Raw genomic sequence first — 27,162 nt, forward strand, 5'->3', positions numbered from 1 at the left:
AGCAGAAAAAACAACTATTTGACTCTAAGTTTTTTATATACTGTATATACATATATTTATTGTTAAAGAACTACAGTTTGGCCCATTTATGACAACTGTTGACACCTCTTAAGTGTGGGGGACAAGAAATTACTTTGAAATTAAATAAACGATTTTATGTAGTCTATGCCTGAGAAAACCTGACTCCGTCTGTGTACTTCTTCATGTACGCATTACTTAAATTCAACAGCTTTCGGGGTGGTTTTTCAATATCGCATTTGACATAGACATCGAATGTAATGCACAAAATATCATAACGCTCTTATATACGCCTTTATCCCTATAATAAAGTGTCAAAAAACATGAAAATAAAATAAAAAATAAACACTACAAGGGACCACTGCAGAGGGGCTGAAGGGCCACATGAGGCTCTGGAGCCACAGGTTGCAGACCCCTGTTCTATACTCAAATAAAACAGTAAATGGACCGCCCAAAAAAAAAAGGTTAATATAACCATATAATGTGACGGAAACAAATTCAAATTTGTAAAAATAAAATGCCCTTGAACGCGGCCTACGCATGCACATAATATTCATCATGTTTCCACAAAACCATGTTCCTTTCCACAACAGCAGGTGAATGACCTTAGCTCGGTGGATACAAAATTTGCATTTTTCCAAAGATGAGGGCTTATAATAGTGCACGTTTTTGCATGTGCAAAAGCCAGCTTTTTTGCCTTAGAGTGATACTGGAATTATGTCACAGTGAAAAAAGAGCTGCCATTTAAAGAGAAATACTGATAAATGGGTGATAGTATGGGTACTTCTAGGTATTATGAGTGCACACAGAGTAACAAACAAACAAATAACATCCATCACTTTTATTGACTTTTGTCAGGGGAAGGTGGCTGCACAAATGAATCAATTAATGTAATTATAATTTGTACCTCGTGTTCATTTGTAAATAAATAAACAGCAACATTGGCAGTGACAGAAGTGGAAAGTATAGGCAGCACTTTCCTCTCCTCCTCCTCCTCCGCCCTGAGGAAAAAAACTCATCCAACCATGGGTAGAATGGAAGGAAGTAGAGGCGGGTCGTCTCCGCCCTGAAGAGAAGTGAGAGAAGAAAAAAAAAAAAAACAGCTCAAAGAAACTCGTCAAGAAGGAAGGAGACTGCAGTGTAGTCAGATTACCTCACTGCCAAGGAGCCTTAAGTCCTCTGCTCTTGCTGTCTCCAGGAAATAAAAGGCATCCATATGAAAGACAAAACCACAGCATTGACGTGTAAGTAAATATATTTGACCATCAATAGATTTACATGTGTTTTTTTTTTTTTTTTAGGCCGGTAATGACCTTGTTGTTGTGAGTGTAATGGAAAATGTGCAGTTTCCACTTACACACACACACACACACATATATATCTTTAAAACTGGGATGGAAGCATCTGTGGAGTTGCGTTTTCATTCACTGCATAATTCCGTGACCTGGATTTATGAAGCTGTTATCTGTGGAAATGCCTAGCCGGGAGGAGGTGGAGGTGGAGGTGGTGGAGAGAGGGAGAGGGAGAGGGGGGGTTTGTTAAAAAGTGCCAGTGAAAGCCTTGGCAGCTCTCTTTTGCAACGTTGCTGAACCCCTGTGCGCGCACCGCAGAGTCACTGGCAGAATGAAAACCCCTTCAGACGTTAAAGGTTCGTTTGTTCCTCATTGAAACAGATTTTTAAAAAAGGTTATATGTGGATTTTACGCACGGTCTGTGGGGACAAAGCAGTTCGTATTGTGTTACACTACTAAAGTTACACTACGCTGTAGTAGAAGAGTCAGTGCTGTCTTCATATTGTGCTTTGTCCATTCAGTGTTTATTATTATTATTGTTGTTGTTATTTGCGTCTCTTGGATGTGCCTTCTCCATGTTTACGCACGGACCCCGCGGTGCTCTGTCTCAGCGGAGTTGGCCTTCATAGGTGATGTCGCCTCACTCTCTTCCTCTCTCATTCCTCGGGGTTCGTTGTTAAACTTGAACCAGGTGTCTTACATAACCGTGAGCCCTGCTGCTGCTGCTGCTGCTGCTGCTGATCCTGCTCCTCTGTGTGCGCCAAAAAAAAACGCAGCGCAAGAGCGCATTCATTAATTATTCATCATCATTGCACTGAAGTGTATTTTGGCTGCTTTGCTCATTTTATTGGCCTCTTTTCTTTGTTTTGTTGTTGTTTGTTTGTTTTGGGGTTTTTTTCCCCGCTGGGACTGGAGGCTTGCACGAGTTAACTCACTCTGTACTTTTCCACTACCGGCGGCTTTTCTTGGCATCTGGCCACCGTGTGCTCAGACTCTCCCCCCTCTTCGCCTTTGGTACAGTCCAGCCCGCGTCACTCTTTCGCTCCCCACCGTTTTAATTGAGAAGCAGCCAAAGAGTGAAGCTGATAGTTGGGAGGCTATCAGATAATCTCTACTTGCAGACTCCAGGGGGTGAGAGGGGACAAAAATAATCATAATCATCAATCTTTTCTTTTTTTTAACAATAATATATAATTGAACAAGATGTGCGGAATGCACTGTGTTATGTAAAAGCACTAATTGGTTCCATATGTCACAGTGGACACATCTGGATGACATTAATCCTATAGGATAAACTGTGGGTCTGTGGATTCCCAGCTATTTGTTTTGGCTCAGGGTTTTTGCTCCCTTGTTGACACTTTCAGTCTGCGTGCCGCGAGATGTCCAAGCATGTTATTGCGCAACATTGAGTGCAAATAGTACAACCCACTCTTTCAGTAAGTGGTAAAGAACTTTTTTCTGCTGTTTTTGACGCAACCACGGGTTTGAGGCGCGGCTATGACGCGCAACGGCCTGTGATTGTTCCACGACTGGATCGCTCATCCCCGCGTCCTCCATTCAGCGGAATGAAATGTTTGCATAGGATCACGCCCACCGCGGGTTGTGGGCGTGCGCTGTGCGCCCCCCTCCTCCTCCTCCTCCTCCTTTCCCCACCTCCTCGGGCCTTTTATAAAGCAACAGCCAAAAGCATAATTGTTATATTTTGACTTTGGGCAGTTGTTGAGTGCAGAGCTGCTCTTGAACTCATCACACATCATGACTGTCAAAACGCAAACGGAAAAGTCAGTACTCACTTACTCCAAGTGTAGAGGACTAGTGGGATTACTCGCCGGTATGGAAACACTACTGGATATTTTTGAGCAGATTGTTCAATGCCGTGGATTTGCAATCCTTTTCTTTTCTTTCTTTTTTTTGCCTTTTGTTTGAAAAATCTAAAACTTTCTTTGTTTTGTTTTTTCCCTCTCACAGCTTTCATGAAACAGAGGAAGATGGGTTTGAACGACTTCATTCAGAAGCTGGCCACCAACTCCTACTCCTGCAAGCAGTGAGTACAGTTCTGACTCATGTTATTGTTCAGCCTTCGGTGGAAGACACAGAGTTAGGAAACATGGGCTGAAATGTCAGTCATGTGGAGCAACTGTGTGACTCCCAGATGAACAAGCATTCACAGCATAGCTGATGCTTTATTTATAGGACGAGCTAAGTTTGATCTTTTTTTGTTTTTCAGTCCAGAGGTTCAGTCTATTCTGAACTTAAAACCGCCTCAGGATGCTGAGCTCATAAACGCAAACCCCTCTCCTCCTGTAAGTATATTCCTATCAAACTGTGTATTTCATCTGTTGTTTACACATCTATGAGTTGTGTTTTGGTTCTAACATCCTCATCATTGTCCTCTCTGCCGTCTGCAGCCCAGTCCAACCCAGCAGATAAACCTCGGCCCGTCCTCCAACCCTTCGGCCAAACCCAACGACTTCCACTTCCTCAAGGTGATCGGCAAAGGCAGCTTCGGTAAAGTCCTGCTGGCTCATCACCGCGCCGACGACCAGTTCTACGCTGTCAAAGTCCTACAGAAGAAGGCCATTCTCAAGAAGAAGGAGGTACGGACGCACGCATTCACGAACCACAAGCGCATACCACCGAAGGTGTTGCCTCCTCAACCTGTCTCACCACAATTATTTTGTCCTCCGCAGGAAAAGCACATCATGTCAGAGAGGAATGTTCTGCTGAAGAATGTCAAGCATCCGTTTTTGGTCGGCCTGCACTACTCTTTCCAAACGACAGACAAGCTCTACTTTGTCTTGGACTACATCAACGGCGGAGAGGTGAGTGTCTTTGTTTTTGAACAGCCTTCAGAAAAGAGAGAGGAGAAGCTGAGGAATGAGTACGGATCTGATTGAATGAGAGGCAGAATAGAGGCCCGTGGCTTTCTGTCTTGTTTCTGTCCTTCTTTGGCTAAAGGAAACACCTCTCAGGAAATCACGTGGGTCGGGCCAGGGACAGTGGGAGAAACTCGGGGAGGCCAAAATTAGCCGCAGCTTTCAGAAACCACTGTGTGTCTAATCGGGGCTAATTTCCTGTGATTGTTGGAAGACAGTGCTGATTAAATATGGCCCTGGTCAGGAAACAGGAAGACATTTACTCTCCTTCTCTTCTCCTTTCTCTTTTCTTCCGCCCCGTTTCCCTTCATCCCTCTGGTCTCTCACTCCACCTATAGCCCTCATTTCATCTGTCTTCCCTTTGCCCAGCGCCTTCCTGCCTCTTTATTCCTCCCATCCGGTTTCCTCTCTGTCTCCACATCTCTCTTTTTTTTTTGTTAATGCTGCAATGTCAGACCCTGACGATACACATGACTCACCTTTGTTGTCTTGTTTTTTTTCTTTCTGTCTTCCAGTTGTTCTACCACCTTCAGAGAGAGCGCTTCTTCCTGGAGCCCAGAGCCAGGTTCTACGCCGCGGAGATCGCCAGCGCCCTCGGCTACCTCCACTCTCTGAACATCGTCTACCGAGACCTGAAGCCGGAGAACATCCTGCTGGACTCGCAGGGACACATCATCCTCACAGACTTCGGCCTGTGCAAGGAGAACATCGAACCCAACGGGACCACGTCGACTTTCTGCGGCACACCAGAGGTAAGGGTGAAAATCTCCCTTCAATACTGACCTCCTTTATTCTTTGCAATATTCAGTATTTAATTGTGTCTTTGTGCATTTGCAGTACTTAGCTCCTGAGGTGCTTCACAAGCAGCCGTACGACAGGACAGTAGACTGGTGGTGTTTAGGAGCTGTTCTCTATGAAATGCTCTATGGCCTGGTGAGTAACATCCACAGTTATTCTATAGTGTAGCCTTTAATATGTTCTTAAATACTGCTTAGGTATTGACAACTGTTCCTTTTTGTCTCTTCCTCAGCCTCCGTTCTACAGCCGCAACACAGCGGAGATGTATGACAACATCCTGAACAAGCCACTGCAGCTGAAGCCCAACATTTCCAACGCAGCCAGACACTTGCTGGAGGGTTTGCTACAGAAAGACCGCACCAAGAGGCTGGGCTGCGCGGACGACTTTGTAAGATCTTTGATTCCACACGCGCTTCATCAAATATTACATTGTGTTAAAACTAATGTAACGTAATGATTCATGATTTTGTTGTTGTTTTTTTTCTCCAGATTGAAATAAAGAACCACGTATTCTTCTCTCCCATCAACTGGGATGAACTCAATGCCAAAAAAATCACCCCTCCCTTCAACCCCAATGTGGTACGTTCTCCACTTTTCTACATGCTTTTCTTTTTTTTTGGTGTTAGTTTTTAGTTTTTTTTGTATTTTTTAACCGCCGGACTAATCCTCTGTTGTCTCCGCTCTCCTTTAATCCTCCAGACTGGTCCCAACGACCTGCGGCACTTTGATCCAGAGTTCACAGACGAGCCGGTGCCCAGCTCCATAGGCTGCTCTCCGGACAGCGTGCTCATCACAGCCAGCATCAAAGATGCCGCCGAAGCCTTCCTGGGTTTCTCCTACGCCCCTTCCATGGACTCCTACCTATAGGATTTAAACAAAGAAAGACACTGAAAAAGGGACATCACTTTAGATTTACCGGGCATGAACTGTGTCCATGGATCAGCATCTTGACCCCCCCCCCCCCCCCCCCCCAAACATTTCCTGTCACGGTGATGGATATTTCTTAAGCAACCCCCTGCAACAACTCTGCATCTACAAAGAACTATATACACACACACACACACATGTACCTGCCATAACTTCTCCACCTCCCTTAGACGCATCGAAGAAGTAGATTGTGCCTGTGAAATGACTTCTTGTAGTAAATCTGATTTACTAATGCACAAAAAACTTTTCACAGTTGGACACCGAGCAACATCCTTCTACAGTCTGATAGTGGAAGTCCTTTGCGAGTAGCTCAGGAAGCTTAAAAGCCCCCACCAGAATCACCTACCCACCCCCCCAGCCTTGGAGGTACAACTATCAAGCACACGCGTTCATCTTTTTTCATCCGAGAAAGGCTTGGCCAGTACTGCTGTCCCCATCTTCTCTTTATGTAGTGCCACGTCTCAGATTCGAGATCCCGCATCCGTCAGATCGGGTTCTACCTGCCAGTTTCGGAAGATTCCATTCACCCGTTTATGGTGCTTTAGTTTTCTTCTCATTTTTCTATGTGTGCTTTTTTTTTTTTTTTTTTTTTTTGTGGGAAAAAGGGGGAGTTGTTTTGAAGCCGAATGTTACAGAGGGGGACATTTGATATTTCTCTCAAAGGTGCCTTTATTTTCTTCTCGCCGTCAGATTTCGTCACGTCTTTTGGGTTCTTCCGTGTCAAACTTTAATGACGCTGTTTTTCCGCGCATTGTTTCCTTTTTTTTTGTGGAGAGGAACAGTGTGACATTACATTTGTTTTTTATATACATACAGCTGTTCGGTGGGAACTCAAGTGATGTTTCATGTCTTCATTTGCACATAAAAACGATAATGGTGATGCTTAAAGAGAGAGAGAGCGAGAGAGAGAGAGAGAGCACTGCTGCTATAGGTGAGAAGGAGAGTAATGCGTCTAGAGGTGTTAATGTAGTTCTTGCTTGCCAACAGTGTCCCCCTCACACAATAGTCTTCCATTCACCTCACAGTAATGTAAGTGGCTGTCATCGTTGAAACTGAACATTCCATGTTAATATTGCTGTAATGCAGTTTGATGGTATTTAAGTTTGTTTGTATATTTGGAGTTCTGTGTCCTAGTTTTAATGTATATTGAACAAAAATGACTAAAGGTATGCTTAAATATATATATATATATATATACATATATATGTATATATACACATATACATATGTGTATATATACGTATATACATGCATATATGTGTATATGTGTGTGTATATATATATTATGTAACATGTCAAATGTTAAATGTACTGTAAATTGTAAAATTGTTTTAAAAAAAAATTTAAGTGACCATGTCTGGTTTGCAATAAAACTTTAAACTTGATGACGTCGTAAAGCTGTTGTTGTCGTTATTGATGCGTTGTCAATAATAAAAAAAAAAAAAAAAAGAAGAAGAAAAATTCACTTTATTGATTTCCTGTTCGTCAAAAGGTCAAATTTATTGAATACATGCATTCAAATGTGAAGAATGCAGCTATGATAGTCAACACTGACCTAGTCTTGTTGGAAGGAGCTTGAGCTACTGACCTGCTAATCGTCCCACATTTGTGTAGAATGGACTTTAACCGACCGACATGCGTCAGCAGGCTTACACAACCCTGACTGTGACATGCAAATGTGTGTGTGTGTGAGTGTGTGTGTCTCACATACACTGACAAGGCCACTCCAGGTGAACCCATTTCTTTACAGTATAGATATTTAATGCAAAAGCTGCAACCGCATGAATAATTAATCAAAAAAAAGGGAGTGATATACAGTAAATGATGTCTTCGGTAGTGCTGATAAGATGTCTTCTTCAGCTGAGGTTCAAGGTTATTACTGTGGTTAATTGTGTCTAGATATTGTGCAGGTGAACTATAAACCTCTAACTTCCCCGTGCATTTAAAGGATTCCATTGTAAAAGGAATCCTGTTGAAGACGTGTCATCTTTGGACCTATTGCTCTGAGAAGTTTCTCGTTAATTCAGAATAAACCATTTAAAACGGCAGTAGAATGTTTACAAACTGAACTATAAGTGGGTAATTCTCTCTGTGCTCTTGGCACAAACAGCTTTATTCTCTGTGGGAGTGAAGTAAAAAAAAAAAAAAATCATCATAATCCCACATTATGCACGAAAGTGTCTGTAAAACTCCTCCAAAGATTGTATGTGTTGCATCACTGCCCTCCACTGGGCATGTTGTGTCTCTGCAGTCACTGTTCCTGCACTCACTGTGAGTGTTTTTATTTCTATTTAAAGTGTGCTGTTATCTTAAAGTGTATTTATTGTGGTTTTAGGTTTTTATTCTTAGTGTAATGAGTGTTGTTTTGTCGGTGGGCCAAAGACAATGTCCCACTTCTATTCTGTTCTGTTCAAATAATAAAATCAAATAAAATAAATAGTTGATGATCTCCTGTACTTGTCTTTAAAAATTATACTGAATGGCAAATTTGTTATTTACTGCCACCTGCTGGTCAGAGTGAGAACACGCTCAAATTGAGTAAATGAGCAGGTGAGGAATTGGTCCATGTTTAGACAAAATAAAAGCAGACTGACACTGTTCCTGATCCTTTGATCATAGAACTGAAATAGTATATACTATATACTATATACCAGTATACCAGACCTGTTCCCTGCTGTTTTTACTCATCACAAACAGCGTGGGACGCCCTTTGTAGAGTTGTTCATGCCAAATTGAAAATGCATTTTAAATGCAATGCACATGCATCAAACTGAGTTAACCTCAGTACTTAGCACTTGCTTGGGAAATAAGCAAATGAGCCGCGCTATGGACCTGTCCACTCCAATAATGTCCACTCATGCCAATCCTGGGTTTGTCCAGTCTGGTCATGGGGGTTAGGTCGGGGGGGGATTCAATGGTCAGTTATGTATTTGCATGTATTGCTGCAAATGTCATGTCATGGCCTGTAGTTAAAACGTGGCAAACTATTTCTGTTAAAAACAAGCAACTATAAACAGCAACAGAACATCCTGTCCTGCCAGCACTGACTATAAACCGCACAGCCATTGGCTATCCTCGCCCTGCCCATAATGAGAACCACATACAACATCAAAGAATGTTTAAATGTCGCAACATTCATTCCTCACTCTGTTCGTGGAAAAAAAAACACGTCATGATACATGCATGAACTTAAACATGCTTCACTTTGAACATGCACATGCACAGGTCTTGATGAAAACGTACGTGTTTTATTGGACAGATAAGGTAAAAATGAGTTGACCATGTCCCTTGAACTTTGATAGACGTTGTTTTTGTGACTTTGATGACGTCACTTTAAGAATTTTAGTATCTAAAACCTCATTCTGGCTCCTATCTTCCCACTTCATTTGTCCCTTCTGTTTATTTGACCCTATTTTAATCTCATTTGTCATTTCACTAAGAATATTCACGCCTCAGTTGACCATGACCAACCTGGGACAAATCTCCTTTTACACATCATGTGAAAATCGAATTATTGGTCTGCAGTTTGTTGGTTTACTGCAATATTTGCTCTGGGGGCTTCATCAGTGTGATTTTAAACTTCACCCAACAACAATAGAAACGTCTGTAAACCTCTTTTAGCAAGTGATAAAAGGATAAAGATAAAAGCAACATGTGACGTCACACGTCACACACACACACACTTCCCCTAACATGTCACGGGTCTATGCCATAGGTCGACAAGGACAGAATCAACAAGAATGAGGATTTAATGCGATGGAGTTTTATAAAGATGTTTGTGCCAAACAGAAGGTCAGAATAAATCCTCATGTCGTGGAGGTTTTACAGCGGACGACTGAGACAGAGAACGTCACATTGATGATAACGGGAAACCATCGACTGAGACCCGTTCAGAGACTCGACGACGAAGACGTTCGCATTCTCGTCCAGTGTCTGCAAAACCAACAGGGCCTGACGGGCCTCGATCTGAAGTTCAACAACATCGCCGATGAAGGGGTGATATATCTCGCTGAACTCTTGCAGGAGGAGAATTCAACCCTGAGCTCTCTGGACCTCATGTTTAATGACATCCTGACGGAGGGAGCTAAAATCTTATCCAGCGGTATGCAGGGTAACCGCACCCTGATCTCTTTAAGGCTCTCGGGTAATAAGATCGGGAACAAAGGCGGGATGCACCTGGCCAAGATGCTGCAGGAGAACGAAACCCTGCAGGAGCTGGAGCTGGCTTACTGCGATCTGGGCATTCAGAGTGTCATAGCGCTCATCATCTCTGTGAAAAGCCACAAGAGCCTGCGCTGTTTTGACCTCAGCCGACCTCTGCTCTTCAGCCACCTGGAGGAGTGGGCGGTGCACTGCACGGACATGCTGGCGGTGAACCGCGTCATAGTGGAGCTCCACCTGGGGAAGATGGGGATGACCGACACTGGGATGCAGAAGCTGGCCGAAGGCCTGAGGGTCAACCACAGCCTGCTCTTCCTGGACATTTGCTGTAACCGCGTGACCCGCGACGGAGTCCGCCATCTCGCCGAGGTGCTCAAGCAGAACCCGACGCTCGAGATCATTGACCTGTCGTCCAACCGGATCGAGGACGAGGGCGCCAAGTATCTGAGCGAGGCCATCGCCTCTCCGGGCTGCAGCGTGAAAGAGCTGTCGGTCAACAGGAACAACATCAAGACGGAGGGTCTGCTCGCTTTGACTCAGGCGATGGCAGCAAACAGAAGTCTGACGCACCTCTACGTGTGGGGGAACCACAAGGACCAGCATGTCTGCAAGGCCTTCAGAGATCTGATCTTCAGCGGCCGCCTGCAGCCAGAGCAGACGGACGTCAGCGCGTACGAGGTCGATGGTCACATATATCTTGCCGAGGTCTTCAATACTTTAAGGAAACATTACAGAACAGATGTGCCCCCTTCGACTTACTCCCAAGTGACCGAATAAAAGCAACCGCATCCACCTGATTGTCACACAAACTGATTCACTGCATCACGTACAAATAACGATAAGAGAAAGGTCCAGAGTGTATCTTGGGACTCATCGTTAGAGGCTTTTACACTGGTGAGAAGACTTGCACTCTTCAGTCTCTTCATTGGATGCAGTGGAAACATCCAGGTCGTAAAGTTCCTAAAAGTGCATGAATGTGAAACTTTCATTTATTCATCTAGGAGCCTCGTTAATAAATTAAAATAAGCAGAAGTTCAATTCAATCTTCACACTCAGATCCATTGGTTTCATGTATCATTTCGAGATACGTCTTCACCACGATGTCTCCCACACAAAGTATGAAAGTGTTACCATCAAACAGCTTAACATGAGTATGTATAAGTAAATATACTCACCATCCAGTGTCCACAGTTTCTGCAGTTCAGGTCAGGTCGGGTCACATCTCCAGTGTTGATTCAGTGTTCACAGCAAACTGTTGTCAGAGCAGTGTGTCATTGGTTTCTTGGTATGTTTGAACCATTACCACGAGTTAATGTGCTAACAACAGCTTCTTCCATCTTGTTACATGGTGTATGAAGAGTTGTTTGACACCATGATCAAGGTCGTGTCACATGGAGAAACGTATGGTTGCCCCCTTGGGTTAGGGTTAGCTGCTCCTTTGGGGGTTAGGGTTAGGGTTCCTTAGCTCCTTTGAGCTATTCTTGACGGCTCAATGTTGAGTTCTTCATCCACTTCTTTCCACTTCTCCCTTTAGGGGGCACCACAGTGGATCACCTGACTCCGTCTTGCCTTATCCCTATCACTTATTGGCATAGTACAACTTAGTTGTAGAGCCGAAACAATTGATCGATGGATCGATTATTAATCGTTTATTAAATGAATCGTCAACTATTTTGATAATCGATGAATCGGTTTGAAGCTTTTTTCTTTATTAAAGCAATATTTCTGATTGTTTCAGCTTCTTAAATGTGAATATTTCCTTGTTTCTTTGCTCCACATAAGGAAATCAGTAAAACGGAATCATTTTGGTTTGTGGACAAGACACTGGAGAACATCCTCATTTCCAGGTTTGACAAACACTGATCAACTTATTTTTTTAACCATTTTATGACATTTTAAGGACGATACGATTAATCGAGAAATCAATCGACAGATTAATCGATTACGTAGATATCGGTTAGTTGCAGCTCTAATTAGTTGTGTTAAATTTCACATGAAATATTGAGAGAAACAAAGCTAGTTATATAACCCAATTGTTTGAGAGTTAAAACATGTTCTTTGTGGATTTAGAAACAGACGCGATGTAAGCCTGACTTGTGGTGGTGAGTAATGTGTACACAATAAGTGTTTTTGTATGTTTCTTAGATTAAAAATTGCAGTGGAAGTTACCAAACCAGCCCTTTAAAATGACCCTGAGGCTGAATCTAGGGATGGGAATCGGTATCAGTCTGATCCTCTATATATCGCATGCTTCGCTATGCACAGGCGCTAAAAAAATAAACATTAGCTGAGTCGTGTTTGGGCTGTTTAGTTCTTATTTTTTGGGAGAACAATATTTGTTACACAGTTGGAGAATTATGTCGTTGACATGAAAAAATGTGTTGTTAACGGCTTCATAAATGGTCTAAAATTGCTAATATCAGTAGAAACTTGATTTTGTGATATCGGTATCGGACACAAAAAACTTAGTTGAATGAACAAATAATATGATTGTGATTTGAACTTTGAACTTTCCAATATGATATCCATGCATTTGAGCCATGAGATTAAAACTAATGAGGAAGCAACCTTCCACAGAACAGTTTGTCAAGATGTGCTGTGTATCTGCTGACCTGCAGCTCAGTCTCCACCCATAGTAACCTCTCTGCGTCATTAAAAAACACACACACACACCTTTGGCAAACTCAATCAAGCATCAAGTGGCAACTGATTCTATAGATCATGTCAGAACAGGAAATAGATCTCTGGATGAAGAAGAAGGCCAAGCACAAACTGTGCAGAATGTTGCGGCAGACACGCGAGGCTACATTCTGTCACATGTGACGCAGCAGGGGCAGGTGTGACAGCTCAGTCCTGCGGCTTTCCTAGAAACAGGCCATGGGAACTGAGCAAAACAGCAGGTGGCCTCTCCACGTGTTCTCCCACGCAGAGGAAGTGACACAGCATTATTGATCCAGGTGTGCTATAATGCCGGTTCACCCATAGCGATGGATACGTCGCACACAGATATCCAATCACGTGGAACTTGAGCACGTCGACGCGGTCAAGACGACCTGCAGACGTTTACAAACTGGGCATCACGACGAGGAAGAAAGGTGATGAAAGTGACTTTGAGCACGGTAAAGAGAAAAAATATTCACTGACATAGATGTTTGTTGAAGTCAGAGATCAGAGGAGCTCAAACAACACAGCCAAGAAAATCTCTGAACACACAATAACAACCTAACCTAAGCTGGTGCCACTCCTATTTCCTGCTTGTTATTTGAGGAAAACAAAACAAAATGTGAGTGATAGGTGACGTAGATAGAAAAAAATAAGTATGATTAAAGAGTACTGATAACTGTCCAAACATGTTACTGTAATTGGGAAACGTTTTGTTTTTTCAAAAATATTTTTTTTTACCTAAAGATCTCACTTTTACATATATGATCTACATACATAACACACTTTGCATGCTTTATTATCCTTTATAACCAGATACAATGTAAATTATTGTATGTCTAATTTTGTATTTTAATGTTTTAATTGATTGCATTCCAAATGGCGCTGTGGAAAAGGCCCACACAAGCCCACATCTGACAGGGAAGATAGCCAATACTGCAGGGTTAGATGGGAGATGGGACCCCCCCGATTACCCTTTAAGGTACTACTCAACCATTTGGTCGAACACACTTTAAGTCACTATATCTCTTTGAAAAATGCATCAAGCTGAACTCACTAACACTAAATGAATGTGACTTGTTCTGAATGTTGTACTTTATAAATTACGCAAACCAGGTTTATTATGAACAGACGTCTCAACCGTTTGGTAGAGGCCTGTATCTGAAATACTGTGGGGTCTAATTTCACGTAAGTAAATAAAATAAAATAACAAAATTAAAAAAAAAATGCTTTACTTTTTTCTTGGTGCGTACCTTAATAAAGGGTTAATGAGTACGATCATAAACTCAATATTGGTTAAAATGAGTTATGATCACCAGGAATGAAACGTGCGATATCACATATTACAAGACTCCCTTTAATATAATTTATTGACTTATTGATTGATTGATTTCCCTCAGATCAAAGTCCAGGTCAAAGGCTGTCAGACATTGTCTGCATCAATAGTATTTCACTCACTGGTAGTTGTTGGCATTGGTGCAGCTTAATCCGCGTCCCCTATTGGTGGTGTTGGGCGGCTGTGGGCGGAGTTTAAAACGTTGCTAAACCAAAACAAGCCGAGTGCCTTGGCCCTGCTACACCGACACCAGCAGAGGAAGAAGCGGAGAGGAAGAGTTAAACCGGTCATAGAGAGATAGAGAGATAGAGTGTGTGTGTGAGTGTGAGTGTGTGTGTGTGGAGCTGCAGAGAACGAATGGAGCGACAAACCCGGCTGTGAGCTGACAGCACACACTCAGGTAAGAACAGTGTCACACACACTCTTTAACTTCTTTAGTCAAACTTCTAATGGAGTCACACTCAACAAGCCCATACTTGAAGACCGTGCTTCAGCCTTTGGTGTTTTTTAAGGGTGTGTGTGTGTGTGTGTGTGTGTGTGTGTGTGTGTGTGTGTGTGTGTGTGTGTGTGTGTGTGTGTGTGTGTGTGTGTGTGTGTGTGTGTGTGTGTGTGTGGTTAAAAATGACCTTTTTAACCTGTGAGCAGATTCACCAAGGTGCATATAAACAACCTCCATAGTTACATTTTATTGTATTTATTTATTTATTTATTTAATCCTAACAGTTTATTTCCCATTGGCTAGTGTCTGAAAAAAATGCATCATTGAGAGTTTGAAAGCACATGAATTGTGATGCAATCAAATCATCATATGACATTCCAGACCTACTGTCTCAAAGTACATAAGTAAGTAATGCTACTGTAGTTGCAGGGTAAACACATACACAATTACACTCCTGCAAAGGTGTTGTTGTTGTTGTCGTTGTTCAGATTCACTCAGTGTCACAAAAAGCTGGTATTTACGACGCGAGGACCAGGGTCAACAAAAGGCTTGGGTTAATAATGGGGGGCTCCAAGGCTCCACTCACACTCTCATGTGCGGCGCGTTCTATCGCTCATCTTTCATATCCATTTTTTTACAGCCGCCTCCATAATCTACTACTGTTTTGAAATGTGCAATAGAGCCATAATTCTGTCAGAAACTGTCAGTGGAAAACCCAAGCACGTTTATGAGTATGTATATCTCGATGTAGAGAGAGAGAGAGAGAGAGCACACGTGGCGTTCTACACATGATGTCCCTAAACTGGACTGTTTATCCTTCATCCTTTGTAAGGACTTGACTATATTCAGGCAACTGTCAGGACCAACTGCTGTGTCACAATGGTACGTGTTGGATTACTACGAACGCCTAAAGAAAACTATCCAACCTCAGAGTGTATAGCAGGGGTGTCAAACTGGGGCCGGAACCAGTCAAATAATAGCATAATAATCTATGAACAACAAGGACTCAAGGAAATATAAGTGCAATTTCAACAACATTATGCATAAAATGTACCATTTACACATCGCACCGGATCTATAAAGGCACAAACATTTAGTCACAGGTATCTGGAAGTGAAAAATATTGTCATTTTAACAAATTCATCCTGTGGGCCGGATTGGACCCTCTGGCGGGCCAGTTCTGGCCCCCCGGTCCGTACGTTTGACACCCCTGGTATATAGTATGTGTGACGTCTGTGATTGCCCAAAAGGTACTTAACAAAATCAGGGGACGTGTATTTGCATAAGGATATAAGTTGAGATATGTACCTCGGATCCATGGCTCTCACAGGATTTTCAAAGCTGAAATTGAAGTGCAAATATCCTTTATCAATTCAAAAAAATGACTATAATTAAGAGAATAAATGAAGTAAGGAATTAATAAACGAAGAAATATAAATAAATAAATAAATAAAAACGAGTGGAACAGAGAGGGCGTGGTTGTTTATATTTAAAATCATCCTTAGCCTCTATGCTTATCTATAGGTTTAGGTTAGGTCAGGGTAAGCAAACTTGTTTGGTTAAGGGTAAAACAATGTATTGGTGTGACACCATTTGATGTGTGTCAGTTTCTTTTGTAGGTCTTTACTGTTCGCGGTGGTTGAAAATGGACCCCAACAGTGAGACCAAGACGGCGGCCTCGTACCTCCCAGCTAATTCCTGCTGTGAGACCCAGAATGTGGCCCCAACCAAAGGCCCAGGTACACTTTTTTTTTTTTTTTTAATGGATTATATTATGCGTTAATGTGTGCATACATGTGCGTGTCATTGTTCTGTTTGTGGCTGAAAGAGATTAGTTTGTGTTTGTATATTGGCTGGCTCGTCTGGTTTTCTCATACGAGTCTAATTTAAAACACGATCAACCGGAAAATCTATATTTTATTTAATCTCCACCAAAGGAGGCTCGAGTGTTTGCCTGCCTTTGTCTGTTTGTGATCGACGCAGCTCAAAAAGTCGATTTTTTTCTGAGGCCGTAGAAGAAATGATAAGATTTCGGTGATCTGTATCACCCGCTTGAGTGATTTGACACTGTGGGAAGGTTTGCGCTCCCTGAGTGCTTTCTCTTGATAATTGCTAACCTTGTTTCCGAGAAGCAGCTTCACTGAGCTATCTAGATAACTAAATAAGGACGCCGCTCCCACAAAAGTGGAACTTGGACCGCAATGCGTAAAAGTGAGTTCGTAATGAGTTAAACTCAGTTATCCAGATAACTCAGTAAGTATGAATGTGTTTGAAAACACCTAGTGATCATTCACCTAAGACAAAAACCTGGTCTTCTGTTTGCGCAGCACCTATTTCTCAATCTCTGATTAATTATGAAGCCGACTGGCGTTTATGATCGAGTTCTGGTCACACTGACCTTTGTGGCGCGTTTCCAAATATGTGACAGTGGCTCACAACAAAATTCCAATTTAACCAATGCCGCAATACTAACCGCATCTAACCAGATATCATGACTGGATATGACCCCGAAGAGATGGCTGCAACTAAAGCTTTTCTTGGACAAAAATGAATGTCCAATGAATAGCTTGAAATGGTACAAAGGTAAGTAGTGAACTGGTAGAGGTTTAAAAAAAAAAAAAAAAAAAAGGTAAGGTTATCCAAAAAACGAAAAGAAGAAAGTCAATATGTCAGTGAGTACAGTCTCCTTCACCATCAAAAGGCACTCAGAAACTGGGAGAAACTCTGACAGGAAGAGGTCTGGCACACAGGTGGCTCACAGGACAACAGATTAATAGTGGTCGTAGCAAGCAAGTTCAGTTTCAACTGTGAAGAGAAGACTTGGGAGTTGCAGGTTTGAACGGTCGAGTTGCAGCAAGAAAGACGTCAGAATAAGAAGAAGAGGCTCGCCAATGGACTACTGAAGTCTGGAAGAAGGTGTTATGGACTGATGAATCAACGTTTGAAATCTTCAGTTCATCACACCTGATTGTGTTGTGGCTTTGGGTCTGCCAGACATCTTCCGGTTAGAGTTTCTCCCAGTTTCTGAGTGCCTTCTGATGGTGAAGGAAACTGTACTCACTGACATCTTGACTTTCTTCTTTTCATTTTTGGGTAACCTTACCTTTTGTTTTTTTTGTTTTTTTACCTCTAGCAGTTCACTACTTCCCTTTGTACCATTTGAAACTATTCATTGGACTTGAAAGGCTTGAATTTCAATAAAAAACTGGACAAATTGGGGTGTTCTAAAACTTGTGACCGGTAGTGTACATGATCTTGCACGGACTCATGGTTGTGCTCATTGTTTTTCTCTTCCATGTATCTTCTATACCATATCAAGACAATAATGCCTTGGATAGTTGACACCGTTGATGTGAACCTTCTGACTTGTTCCCCCAAGTCCATTATGGACACTGACCAGGCCTCTTGTTGAGTCAGCATTATGTAAGTTTTGGTGTTCTTTGACTCCGACTGCGTTTCCCTCTCCAGGCTGCAGCTGGCTGGTGGTGGTAGCGGCTTTATCTGCCTCTGTGAGTGGCCTGATGCTGGGCTATGAAATGGGCCTGACCTCTGGGGTCCTGCTGCAGCTGCGAGGACTCCTCTCCCTCTCTTGCCGGGAACAGGAACTGCTGGTCAGCTCCCAACTGCTCGGCGCTCTCCTCATCTGCCTGGCCGGAGGTCCCATCCTGGATCGCTACGGCCGCCGCTGCTCTTTGCTCCTGAGCGGCGCCTTGGTGATCGCGGGAACCGTCGTGCTCGTCGCTGTGACCTCACTCGTCTCGCTCACGATTGGCCGCGTGATAGTCGGCATGGGAACGGCACTGTCGGGGACAGCGGCGTGTCTGTACATTGCGGAGATCTCCCCGCGGGAGAGGAGGGGTCTTCTGGTGACGCTGTATGAGCTGATGTTGGTTGTGGGTGTTATGCTGGGATTCAGCTGCAGTTACGCCTTCGCTACTCTGCCCCACGGCTGGGTGTACACATTTGGACTGGTGATCCCGCCAGCACTGCTGCAAATAGGCGCACTCCTGTTCCTCCCGTGCAGTCCCCGCTTCCTGGTTGCTCAGGGTAAACTGGAACAGGCCAAAGTTGTTCTGGCCAAAATGAGGGGCGGGGTCACGGAGCACGTAGAGGCGGAGCTCGCGAACATCCAGGCCGGACTTAAAGAGGAATCGGAGCACAGTTTCTCGGAGTTGTTCAGTACCAAGTCCAACCTCCGTTCACGGCTGCTAACAGGTGTAGCTTTAGTTTTCCTCCAGCAGGCGACAGGTCAGCCTAACATCCTCTCCTATGCTTCGCCGCTTCTCCGCAGCGTCGGCTTCAACAGCGACGCCGCAGCGACTCTGGCCTCGACGGGGTTCGGGGTGGTCAAAGTAGTCGGCACCATCCCCGCCGTGTTGCTGGTCGACCGCGTGGGACCTAAGAGCTTTTTGTGCGTCGGCGCCGTGGCGATGGGACTCTCGCTCGCTGTGCTCGGCGCGCTGACGCTCCAAAGCCACACCCACCTCACCAGCCTGTGTAAAAGTCACACGGCGCCAAACTACACTCATACGCTGTGGGATTTAAACAGAAACTCTACAGAGCCAGAAAGCAGTGACATGTTTCCTCACCTCCCAGGCCAGTGGAGTGGCGAGGAGACGGAGAGGACTAGCAGGGAGGATGATGGGAGTCAGGAGTTGGGAGGAGGACGGACTCAAGTAGAAGTGTCTTCCTCACTGAAATGGGCCTCATTGATCAGTCTGCTGGCGTACGTGGCAGCTTTCTCCATTAGCCTCGGGCCAAGTAAGCACCCATTCATTGAAAGGTTTAAATACCTCCACGCCACACCTATAAACACAGAGGTAACAACTCCCAGCCAGTTAATGTTAAAACGAGCATCGCATTCTCAAGCTCAGCTTCATTTAACATTGTTTACGTATTCACGTTTAGTACAAAGTACAGCAGCGGCTGTCACACAATAACTCGGCTTAGGTTAAGTATCTATAGTATAACATCTCTCGGATGAAGCAGTGTGCAAAGGTATCGATTTAAATACCATCACCACTCATTTTCACTGTGTCTCTGCTTTTCCTTTCCAGTGGTGTATGTGGTCATCAGCGAGATCTTTCCAATGGGAGTCAGAGGCAAGGCCGTGTCTGTGGTGTCAGCTGTAAACTGGGCCACCAACCTACTCATCTCCCTCACTTTCCTCACAATTACTGGTGTGTGTGTGTGTATGTTGTTCTTGTGCAAACGACACTTTGGAAGTAAACAAACAATCCAACCAAGACGAGAATAGTCCATTGATTTTCCTGTTTATGTAATGACACGTCTGTATTACCTCCACTTATGTTACATCCCAATTAAAATATATACTCTAATTAAGTGGCAGGAATCTGAACACCAACGATGTCTTAATCAGATTACTGTGTGTGACTTAATTCAGGTAAAATCAGTAAGAACGTTTGTGTTCTAGTGCCATATTCAGTTTAAGATGTGACTATTCCTGTGTCAGTAAACATTCAACATGTTCTTTTCAAATGCATTTTAAGATAACCACATTCCTTTTTTTGTTTTCCTAGAAAAAATTGGTGTTCCTAATGTGATGTTCCTCTACTCTGCCATGAGCTTTGTGCTGCTGGTGTTTGTTATCCTCTGTGTTCCTGAAACCAAAGGTCGAACCCTGGAGGAGATATCAAAAGAACTCGCTAAGAAGTGAGCGTCCGCCTTCACGCAACCCTCTGTGTTATCAATGTGTCCTTGCGTTGTGAAACTGACTTCTTTTTTTTTTCCTTTAACCCCCCCCCCCCGTGCTTTACCAGGAAGCATTTTCAGGGGAGTCTTTGCGGGCAGGTTCGGCCTCACGAGAGTCTGATCCATAGCAGTGCTGCTCCAGAGACACACGTGAAAAACTGATGAGACCTCCAACACTCCACAGCTGTGCACCTCAACCTACAGAGTGTGGAGGAAGCATCTAGAAGAACATTATAGTCTGGTACAATTCTTTCATCTAAAGTCGCATCTTTACATGTCTGCTGCTCAAACTGGTACTTAACACACTATAATAATTAAATAATGAAGAGGTATTTACTCAAATTAGGACAGCTCAGGGTTTGTTGTTTTTTTTGTCTGGTTTTTTTTTTTTTTTTTTTAATCAAGAAAAAAAGACACGTTTATCAAAGCATCAAAGTCAAGGCAGTTTTCAATGTATAGCACATTTCCTGCAGTGAAGTGCTTTACACAAAATAATTCACAAGATACTCACATATGAGCACAACTGCCTCCTCTCTGACTGCTAAATACTGGGGGAAAAAAACATTAAATCATGGTGAAATAATATTATAAAAAAATATTAATCCCACCTGTTCTTGTAGTAATGTTGGGTAAATAATTTATCGACAAGCATTGTGGTGCATGAATGTTTTTTCTTTGTTTTACCTTGATTAGCAAGTTGAATGTTTTACTGCAACAATTACCTTTTTACCATTTCATTTCCTTTTTTTAAAAAAAGATGATTGTGCTTTGAATGTAGAGAAGTTATTTATAAAAGTCTGTCACCTTGAAAATCTTTAAAAACCACTGTGTTATTGTGTTCAAGCTGTTCAGTGTAATCAAAAGGAACAATACAAGTCCAAACTAACCCGTTTTATCACTAATCTTTATTAATTTATACAAAGTACAAAAAAGTGGCACACATCCATATTTTACACAAGTTCAAAAAGTCTCCATCCCACATACTTCAGACATGTTTTCATATACATACATATGTTACCTCAATGGATAATCAGCACAAGTGTAAGCAGTCGTGTTATGACAAGGATCGCAGTTTCCACCATGTAAGGAGAAGAGATCGTGGTTAAGCTCAGCATCATTACTCGGACGTGATTTCACTGAACACTTATAGTAGTTAAATGTTGCTTTTAAATACCAACAAAGATAAGCGGACGCCTCAGGAATACACACGCTGCCAATACCTTACCTACCCTGAATTTTGAGTGCATCGATTGGACAGAGAAAGTCTACACAGTGTCGTAAAAGCATTTTATACCTCCAAGTATTAAAACAACTGTTGCCATCAGTAACCAGGAACTCACCACCTTTTTAAAATAAAATATTCTAAAAGCTTTCGTGACAACAAACAGGACACCAATCTTACTCTGTACATTAAAACCACTTCATATCTGAAAGTTTAGTGTGGGATGAAAACTATTGGGGGAAATGATAAGAAACGAAGTGACATAAGGTAAGTAGATCCTGATCCGATGCCACGGTTGTGAAACGGAAACAAATTTACAGGGAGTGGCAGCTAAAAGACGACAGGAAATGTGCAAAATAATTCAAATCAAAAGATGAAAGCACATTGCGAGCATATATGTGAATGTATCCTGATAAGGACAGTCCAGATTCAGTCTATTCTGATGCTTCAAGCAAATGTCGGTCATACAGGAAATGTCCTGCATTTGTATTAACGCCTCTACAGCTAAGCTATGGACGGAAACTCCTCGATAAAGTGGCATATTGGATGACTTGCTGTTTCCATTGTTGAAAGCGACAGTAAGCAGTGTAAACATACCGAAACTGTTAAGCATGAGAATGGCTCGGTTGTCAGAGCTAGTCTTTCTTTGTCCATGCAAAACTGAGCACAGCAGATAATGAGCAAGAGCAAAATGCTTCCACATCCTCTGAAATATTGTTTAGAGGAACAGTTTTTGCATAAAGACATTTGCATGTTCGCACTGCTAAAAAAAACAAAAAAGTAAAAAGATCACAAAAGCCACACAGTCCACAACAACACCGGTGGGTTTGTTTGTTTTTTTTAAGATGGTGAGTTGATGAGTCTTCAAAGATCCAGATGGCTGTGTTAGATTAACTATATGCAGCTGTTGCCGTGTAGTGAGAAAAATCAAGGAAATAAATACAAGATAAGGTGCTTCTTCACTCTTTACTCCTTAATTCAGCTCTTCGTTTTTCCCTCAGGGGTTTCCGACACTCGAAGAGTAGCGGATAGACTTGCTCCACAGCTGTGGCCACATTCTGCACATTTGGTCCTATGGCATTAAAAAGACAACAATGAACAATGAATGATATTTGATCAAAATCGCAATAGGGCCTGATTAAATTTTCAAATTGCAGGAGGTGCATCTTAAAGACAAAATGTGTGAAAAACTACATATTGTCAGAGATCGGCACAAATATCACACAGTAATCATTTTAAATATATTCAAATGAAAATGAGAATTATTGTCAAAAAAGTAATATTCCCTCTCGTATTATGAATCATATTGCAACCACAATTTTAGTCAATGATGATCGCAATTAGATATTTATTACAAATCACTCAGCTCTACACTCTAGCCACACAAAGAGGGAATATTACACTTCATGACATTACGACATTCCCTTAGGAATTTACTGATTACTAAAATCAGATTATAAAAGTGCCTTGCAACAATTTGACCTCAATCTGTTAGGCCAGTGTGTGTGTGTGTGTGTGCATATATACCTGTAACTGTGAGACTCCCAGTGGAGAATACTTGTATTGTTGCCTTTAAATGTTTGATCCTGTACGTGGCAGCAGGATGAAGCTCTGGTTCATAACTAACACATCACACGCACAGAGGGGGGGGGGGGGGAGGGGGGGTAGAGTGAGAGAGGTGTAAATACAGTGGAGACAAATAAACAACCATAGTTCTGAGGCAAGTAACACGGTTCAACTAAAAACATGTAAATTATTTAATATTTAAATAATACTTTTACTGCAGGACGTTCTATTGCATTTGTCATGACTTGTCATGAATCCAGTGCATTGGAAAGCTAAAGCGTGCTCTCACCACTAGAGGTCATTCTACACAAGCAAATATGGATGACAAGATGATGGTGATGCATATGGCTTCATAAGATACATAATAAGGAGACTCTCAAAACTAAATCATAATAAACAAGCTAATTGTGCTGCTACTACTACTAATGAACTGAAGTATGGAGCAGAATAATTTAGCGCTGTCAAACGATTAAAATGTTTAATCGCATTAATGTCATAGTTAACTTTTTACACACACATTTTTATTTATTCTAAATGTCCCTTTATTTATTTTTGTCCCATTATTATTTTTTACTAATTTTAATGCTCTTATCAACATAGAAAGGTGGATCGGCTGGCTTTGTGCAAACTTTTTTCTTATTGAAAACAACATTGGCAATACTGTAGTGTAGGGCTGAACAATTAATCGCAATTTCATCGAAATCGCAACACAGCTTACTGCAATTTTCAAATCGCGGGAGATGCAATATTTGTTCAGGCCAAAATGTGTGTCAAAATATCTTTTTAGATTAATTATTATTAATGAAATCAATGAAATTAATGAAAATAATGGAAATAATGACCATTCCCTCTGATATCGCGAATCATATCATAATCTGCTGAACGCGCTTGATCATTTCCAGGGTGCCATTCCATCTGGTTGACACTTCCTGTGCGAGTGACTCTTTCTTCGGATGATGTGCGACTTTGTTGCTGCTTGAGCTCCGCTTGGTTTGCTGGGCTGTGCTCAAAATGTCCCACAACTTTTCTGCATTTTGCAATCATGCTGGGTGCACTTTCCGTGGTCAGTGAGACCACTTTGTTTCCAATGGCCCACTCTCTAGCTACCTGCATTAAGTGCTCAGTAGCAGCATCAGCGAAGTGACTAGGCTAACGTAACAATGTTTTGTTTCCGGTCTAGCTAGGTCCAGTGTGGTGTTTTAGTTTTCCTAAAGTTGCTAGTTGTTGCAACAGCATGTGAAAAATCTGCAATGTTTGCTCGGTTAATGCGTTAACGCGGTTAATAACACATTTAACCGACAGCACTAGAATCATTATAATGTATTACCTGGCGATGGGTCGGTTGTTCTTGGTGAAGTCTACGAGATGGATGGAGAAGGGCATGGAGCACACTGCCAGCACATTCACAACTTTGAAAGCCGAAAACCTCACCTGAATAGACGATGCACACACGAACAGACACACTCTTTAACATCTTACATTAAAATGAAGCTCTTATGTTTTATTTTCAGTTTTCAAACTTCAATGTTGACAATATTTTCTAAAGGTTAGCCTAATACTGCTCTTGTAAAAATGTACTGTGATTGTATAAAATGATTACATCTTCAGAATTAAATCAATATTTATGATATGGAGGCTTTTTTTTTCAAAGCAATAACTTTCTGTTATCCCTTAAACACCTCATAAGAGGTTTAACATTTTATGCCCTTACAAGACTTCACAATGGACCCGAAAAGCATAGATCTAGTTAAATATCATTGTTGTTGTTTTTCCTTAAGCTAATAAATCACCAGCTGTGTCGTCATTCTTACCTTGAAGCCAAGTTTTTGCAGACAGCGTGCTAACCTACGAGCACCCACTTTCGCATCGTCCTCACTGAACAAAAACAAAGCAGGAATGTGTAACATAACTGAGTCTATGAAACACATTTTAATATCACATTATTGATGGTTCAGACAGAACAAGACAACAATGAAGTCCATTAACAATTTTCATGTTAGGGGGCTAAACTGTAGCTCAGCATGCAAGATGTATACCACACAAACAATAGGTGGCAGCCCTTATAGTAAATGTTGGTGCAAGGCTCAAAGAACCAAAGCAATCACTGTGCTAATATGTAGTAGCTGATTTTAGTTGATGCACAGTAAATACTAGCTCTAATATATCAGCAGTGTCTATGACAAGTAATGCAAATGATAATATGCCCCTGCATTATTCCCTTAATCGGGTAAGTTGCAATTACTACACCAACAACAAAGAGGCAAGACAGCAGTCCACGGCTTCTGCCCAAAGCAGACATCTTTTCTCAAGCCAGAGAAATAAAGCTTTGTGTTGCTTGCGTCTACCTTGTTGCTCCGGTGCAGATGATTTTCCCTGAGGACCAAATTGATGCCGTTATCTTGGGTTTCCGAAGCTTCATCAGGACTTTCTGAAATCAAAAGGAGTGATCTGATTTTGACAGGCACAACCCTTTGACAATGCAGTCATTCACTAAATACTTAATGTACACTTTCTCTCTATTGCATCATTGAAGTCCCTTACCCCTACTTCCGGCTTATAGATGACATTGGTTCCTTCTAATGCAATGGTACGGAGGTTGAGGTGACACCTAGTCCTGAAGGTTGCCACCACATTGGTGATGATGATATCAAGTGCCTCATCATTACTGGAATCCATCAGGAAGTGTGTGGTGCAGCGAGAGTACCACAGGGTTTTCTCCTCACACGTTCATCAACAATAATACCAACACCACCATTTCATGGATGGTCAGGCAGGGAGACAAGATTTGCTGGAAGAAGTAATCGTTATGCATTACAAACTAAACTCTTTTTTTTACACACACAGTGTACAAAAGAAATGCAGTGTATTCATGTGTCCTATACCTCCCTTTCAGATTACATTAAAAATAATTATATATTTCCATTATTTTTTCTTTCTGCCGATAACATTTAAAGGGCACCGTCCAAAACCCTTGAGCGGCTTGAAAAATGGCACTGTTCATAATTAATTACAAAAAAGAATTTTACAATGACAACATTTTTCAAATCTGTTTTATAATAAACAGAAAGTAAACAAAAAATAAATCAATAACATAGATAGATAGATAGATAGATAGATAGATAGATAGATAGATAGATAGATAGATAGATAGATAGATAGATACAAACTAACAAACCAACCTGTAAATGTTTCTCTTGATAAACACTGACACCCGAATATAAAGACTTTGTTTGGTCCTTTCATGTGTCACAGTGCTATTAACTAACTGGTTGAAGCATGCTGCTGAACTCGGGGTACATCTGCAAAATGAAAAAGAAACACGAGAATGCTAGGATTAATGGAAGAAATTATTAGAATTATTTAAAACATTTCAGATAACAGCCATTGATTATTTCTTATAATTCATATGTATTATTCCGTCCATGTATTTTCACGTCAGCTAGTCTATTGATGTTGTGGGGTAGTTAGCATCAAATATGATCAATGTCTTCTGTAATTGTCTTTGCACTTTCTTCAGCTAGCATGTGTCATTTACACACTAACAGAAACCATTCTGAAAAATAAAATATTAGTGATGGCATGGTGCATTACTTAATAAACAAGCGAAAGCGTGCTTTAATGTGTAGTGTTGTGTTTTGACGTCACAGCGTCGTTGCTACAATGCTATTATGTTTGGGAGGAATAACACAGGCTAATCTCTTCAGCTTCTCAAAACGACAATTTATCACAAACAATTTCAACATAAATGCACGAAATTATGTTTTGCTGTGACTAAAACATCTACAGAAACTAACGACTACAACACTTCTGCGCAGCCAATGTGCATAATAACGCAGACTCCGGTGGTTAGCAACAAAGAAAAGTGCACCCGCACTAATGAATGAAAAGTTGTTGGCAACGCTAGCTTAGCGGGCTAGCAGTCAAATTGCTACACGGACGCGGTACTTGCACCGTCGGTCGTTGTTTTCTCGATTCAGTTAAACGTGTCTGTCCAAAATGTTTGCTTTACAGGTTCACCTACCTCTTTACGTTGTGACTGCCAACACATACACGACCCGGTTAACGGTTAAGAAAATATATAGCAGGCAAACCCCTTCATTCACATACAGTTGACTAGCAGATAGACCACTTCCGTTCCAGCTCCCAAAACAAAC

At 41.9% G+C, this 27,162-nt stretch overlaps 4 protein-coding genes and 1 long non-coding RNA gene across 7 annotated transcripts in view; 3 read left to right on the forward strand and 2 right to left on the reverse strand.

Annotated features, from left to right (window-relative positions):
• Window positions 1–5,851, forward strand: part of sgk1 (serum/glucocorticoid regulated kinase 1) — a gene marked incomplete at both ends in the record, with an annotated part of 69,686 nt that extends 63,835 nt beyond the window's left edge. The window contains 10 exons of one of the 3 annotated variants that reach the window (XM_083898724.1): window positions 1,152–1,262; window positions 3,279–3,354; window positions 3,538–3,613; window positions 3,719–3,907; window positions 4,001–4,132; window positions 4,702–4,938; window positions 5,024–5,119; window positions 5,217–5,372; window positions 5,474–5,563; window positions 5,684–5,851. In XM_083898724.1, the coding sequence (XP_083754850.1) occupies window positions 1,235–1,262; window positions 3,279–3,354; window positions 3,538–3,613; window positions 3,719–3,907; window positions 4,001–4,132; window positions 4,702–4,938; window positions 5,024–5,119; window positions 5,217–5,372; window positions 5,474–5,563; window positions 5,684–5,851 (1,248 nt within the window). Of the gene's footprint in view, window positions 1–1,151; window positions 1,263–3,041; window positions 3,142–3,278; window positions 3,355–3,537; window positions 3,614–3,718; window positions 3,908–4,000; window positions 4,133–4,701; window positions 4,939–5,023; window positions 5,120–5,216; window positions 5,373–5,473; window positions 5,564–5,683 lie in introns of those variants that run through there. The other 2 variants (XM_083898723.1, XM_083898722.1) reach the window with 2 other exon arrangements.
• Window positions 5,644–27,162, reverse strand: part of LOC310934922 — a 38,560-nt gene continuing 17,041 nt past the window's right edge. Inside the window, exon 4 of the long non-coding RNA XR_014592970.1 lies at window positions 5,644–5,845. This is a non-coding gene — a long non-coding RNA (uncharacterized lncRNA). The remainder of the gene's footprint in view (window positions 5,846–27,162) is intronic.
• Window positions 9,668–10,849, forward strand: lrrc34 (leucine rich repeat containing 34; the record flags this gene model as incomplete). Its single annotated transcript, XM_083899059.1, has 1 exon — window positions 9,668–10,849. The coding sequence occupies one exon, from the start codon at window positions 9,668–9,670 to the stop codon at window positions 10,847–10,849; it is 1,182 nt and encodes a 393-aa protein (XP_083755185.1).
• Window positions 11,418–20,393, forward strand: slc2a12 (solute carrier family 2 member 12; the record flags this gene model as incomplete). Its single annotated transcript, XM_083899060.1, has 8 exons — window positions 11,418–11,491; window positions 11,607–11,666; window positions 13,058–13,191; window positions 16,128–16,247; window positions 17,977–19,269; window positions 19,566–19,688; window positions 20,049–20,181; window positions 20,289–20,393. 8 exons carry the CDS (start codon window positions 11,418–11,420, stop codon window positions 20,380–20,382), a joined length of 2,031 nt encoding a protein of 676 aa, XP_083755186.1. The 3' UTR covers window positions 20,383–20,393.
• On the reverse strand, window positions 22,189–26,271 carry tbpl1 (TBP-like 1). Its single transcript, XM_083898284.1, has 7 exons — window positions 26,188–26,271; window positions 25,550–25,796; window positions 25,354–25,436; window positions 24,820–24,883; window positions 24,336–24,439; window positions 22,970–23,064; window positions 22,189–22,514 (listed from the first exon to the last, which is right to left on the reverse strand). The coding sequence occupies exons 2-7, from the start codon at window positions 25,682–25,684 to the stop codon at window positions 22,402–22,404; spliced, it is 594 nt and encodes a 197-aa protein (XP_083754410.1). The 5' UTR covers window positions 25,685–25,796; window positions 26,188–26,271; the 3' UTR covers window positions 22,189–22,401.

Source organism: Microchirus variegatus (genome assembly GCF_963457635.1).
Source record: "Microchirus variegatus genome assembly, chromosome: 12".
NCBI classification, from domain to species: domain Eukaryota; kingdom Metazoa; phylum Chordata; class Actinopteri; order Pleuronectiformes; family Soleidae; genus Microchirus; species Microchirus variegatus.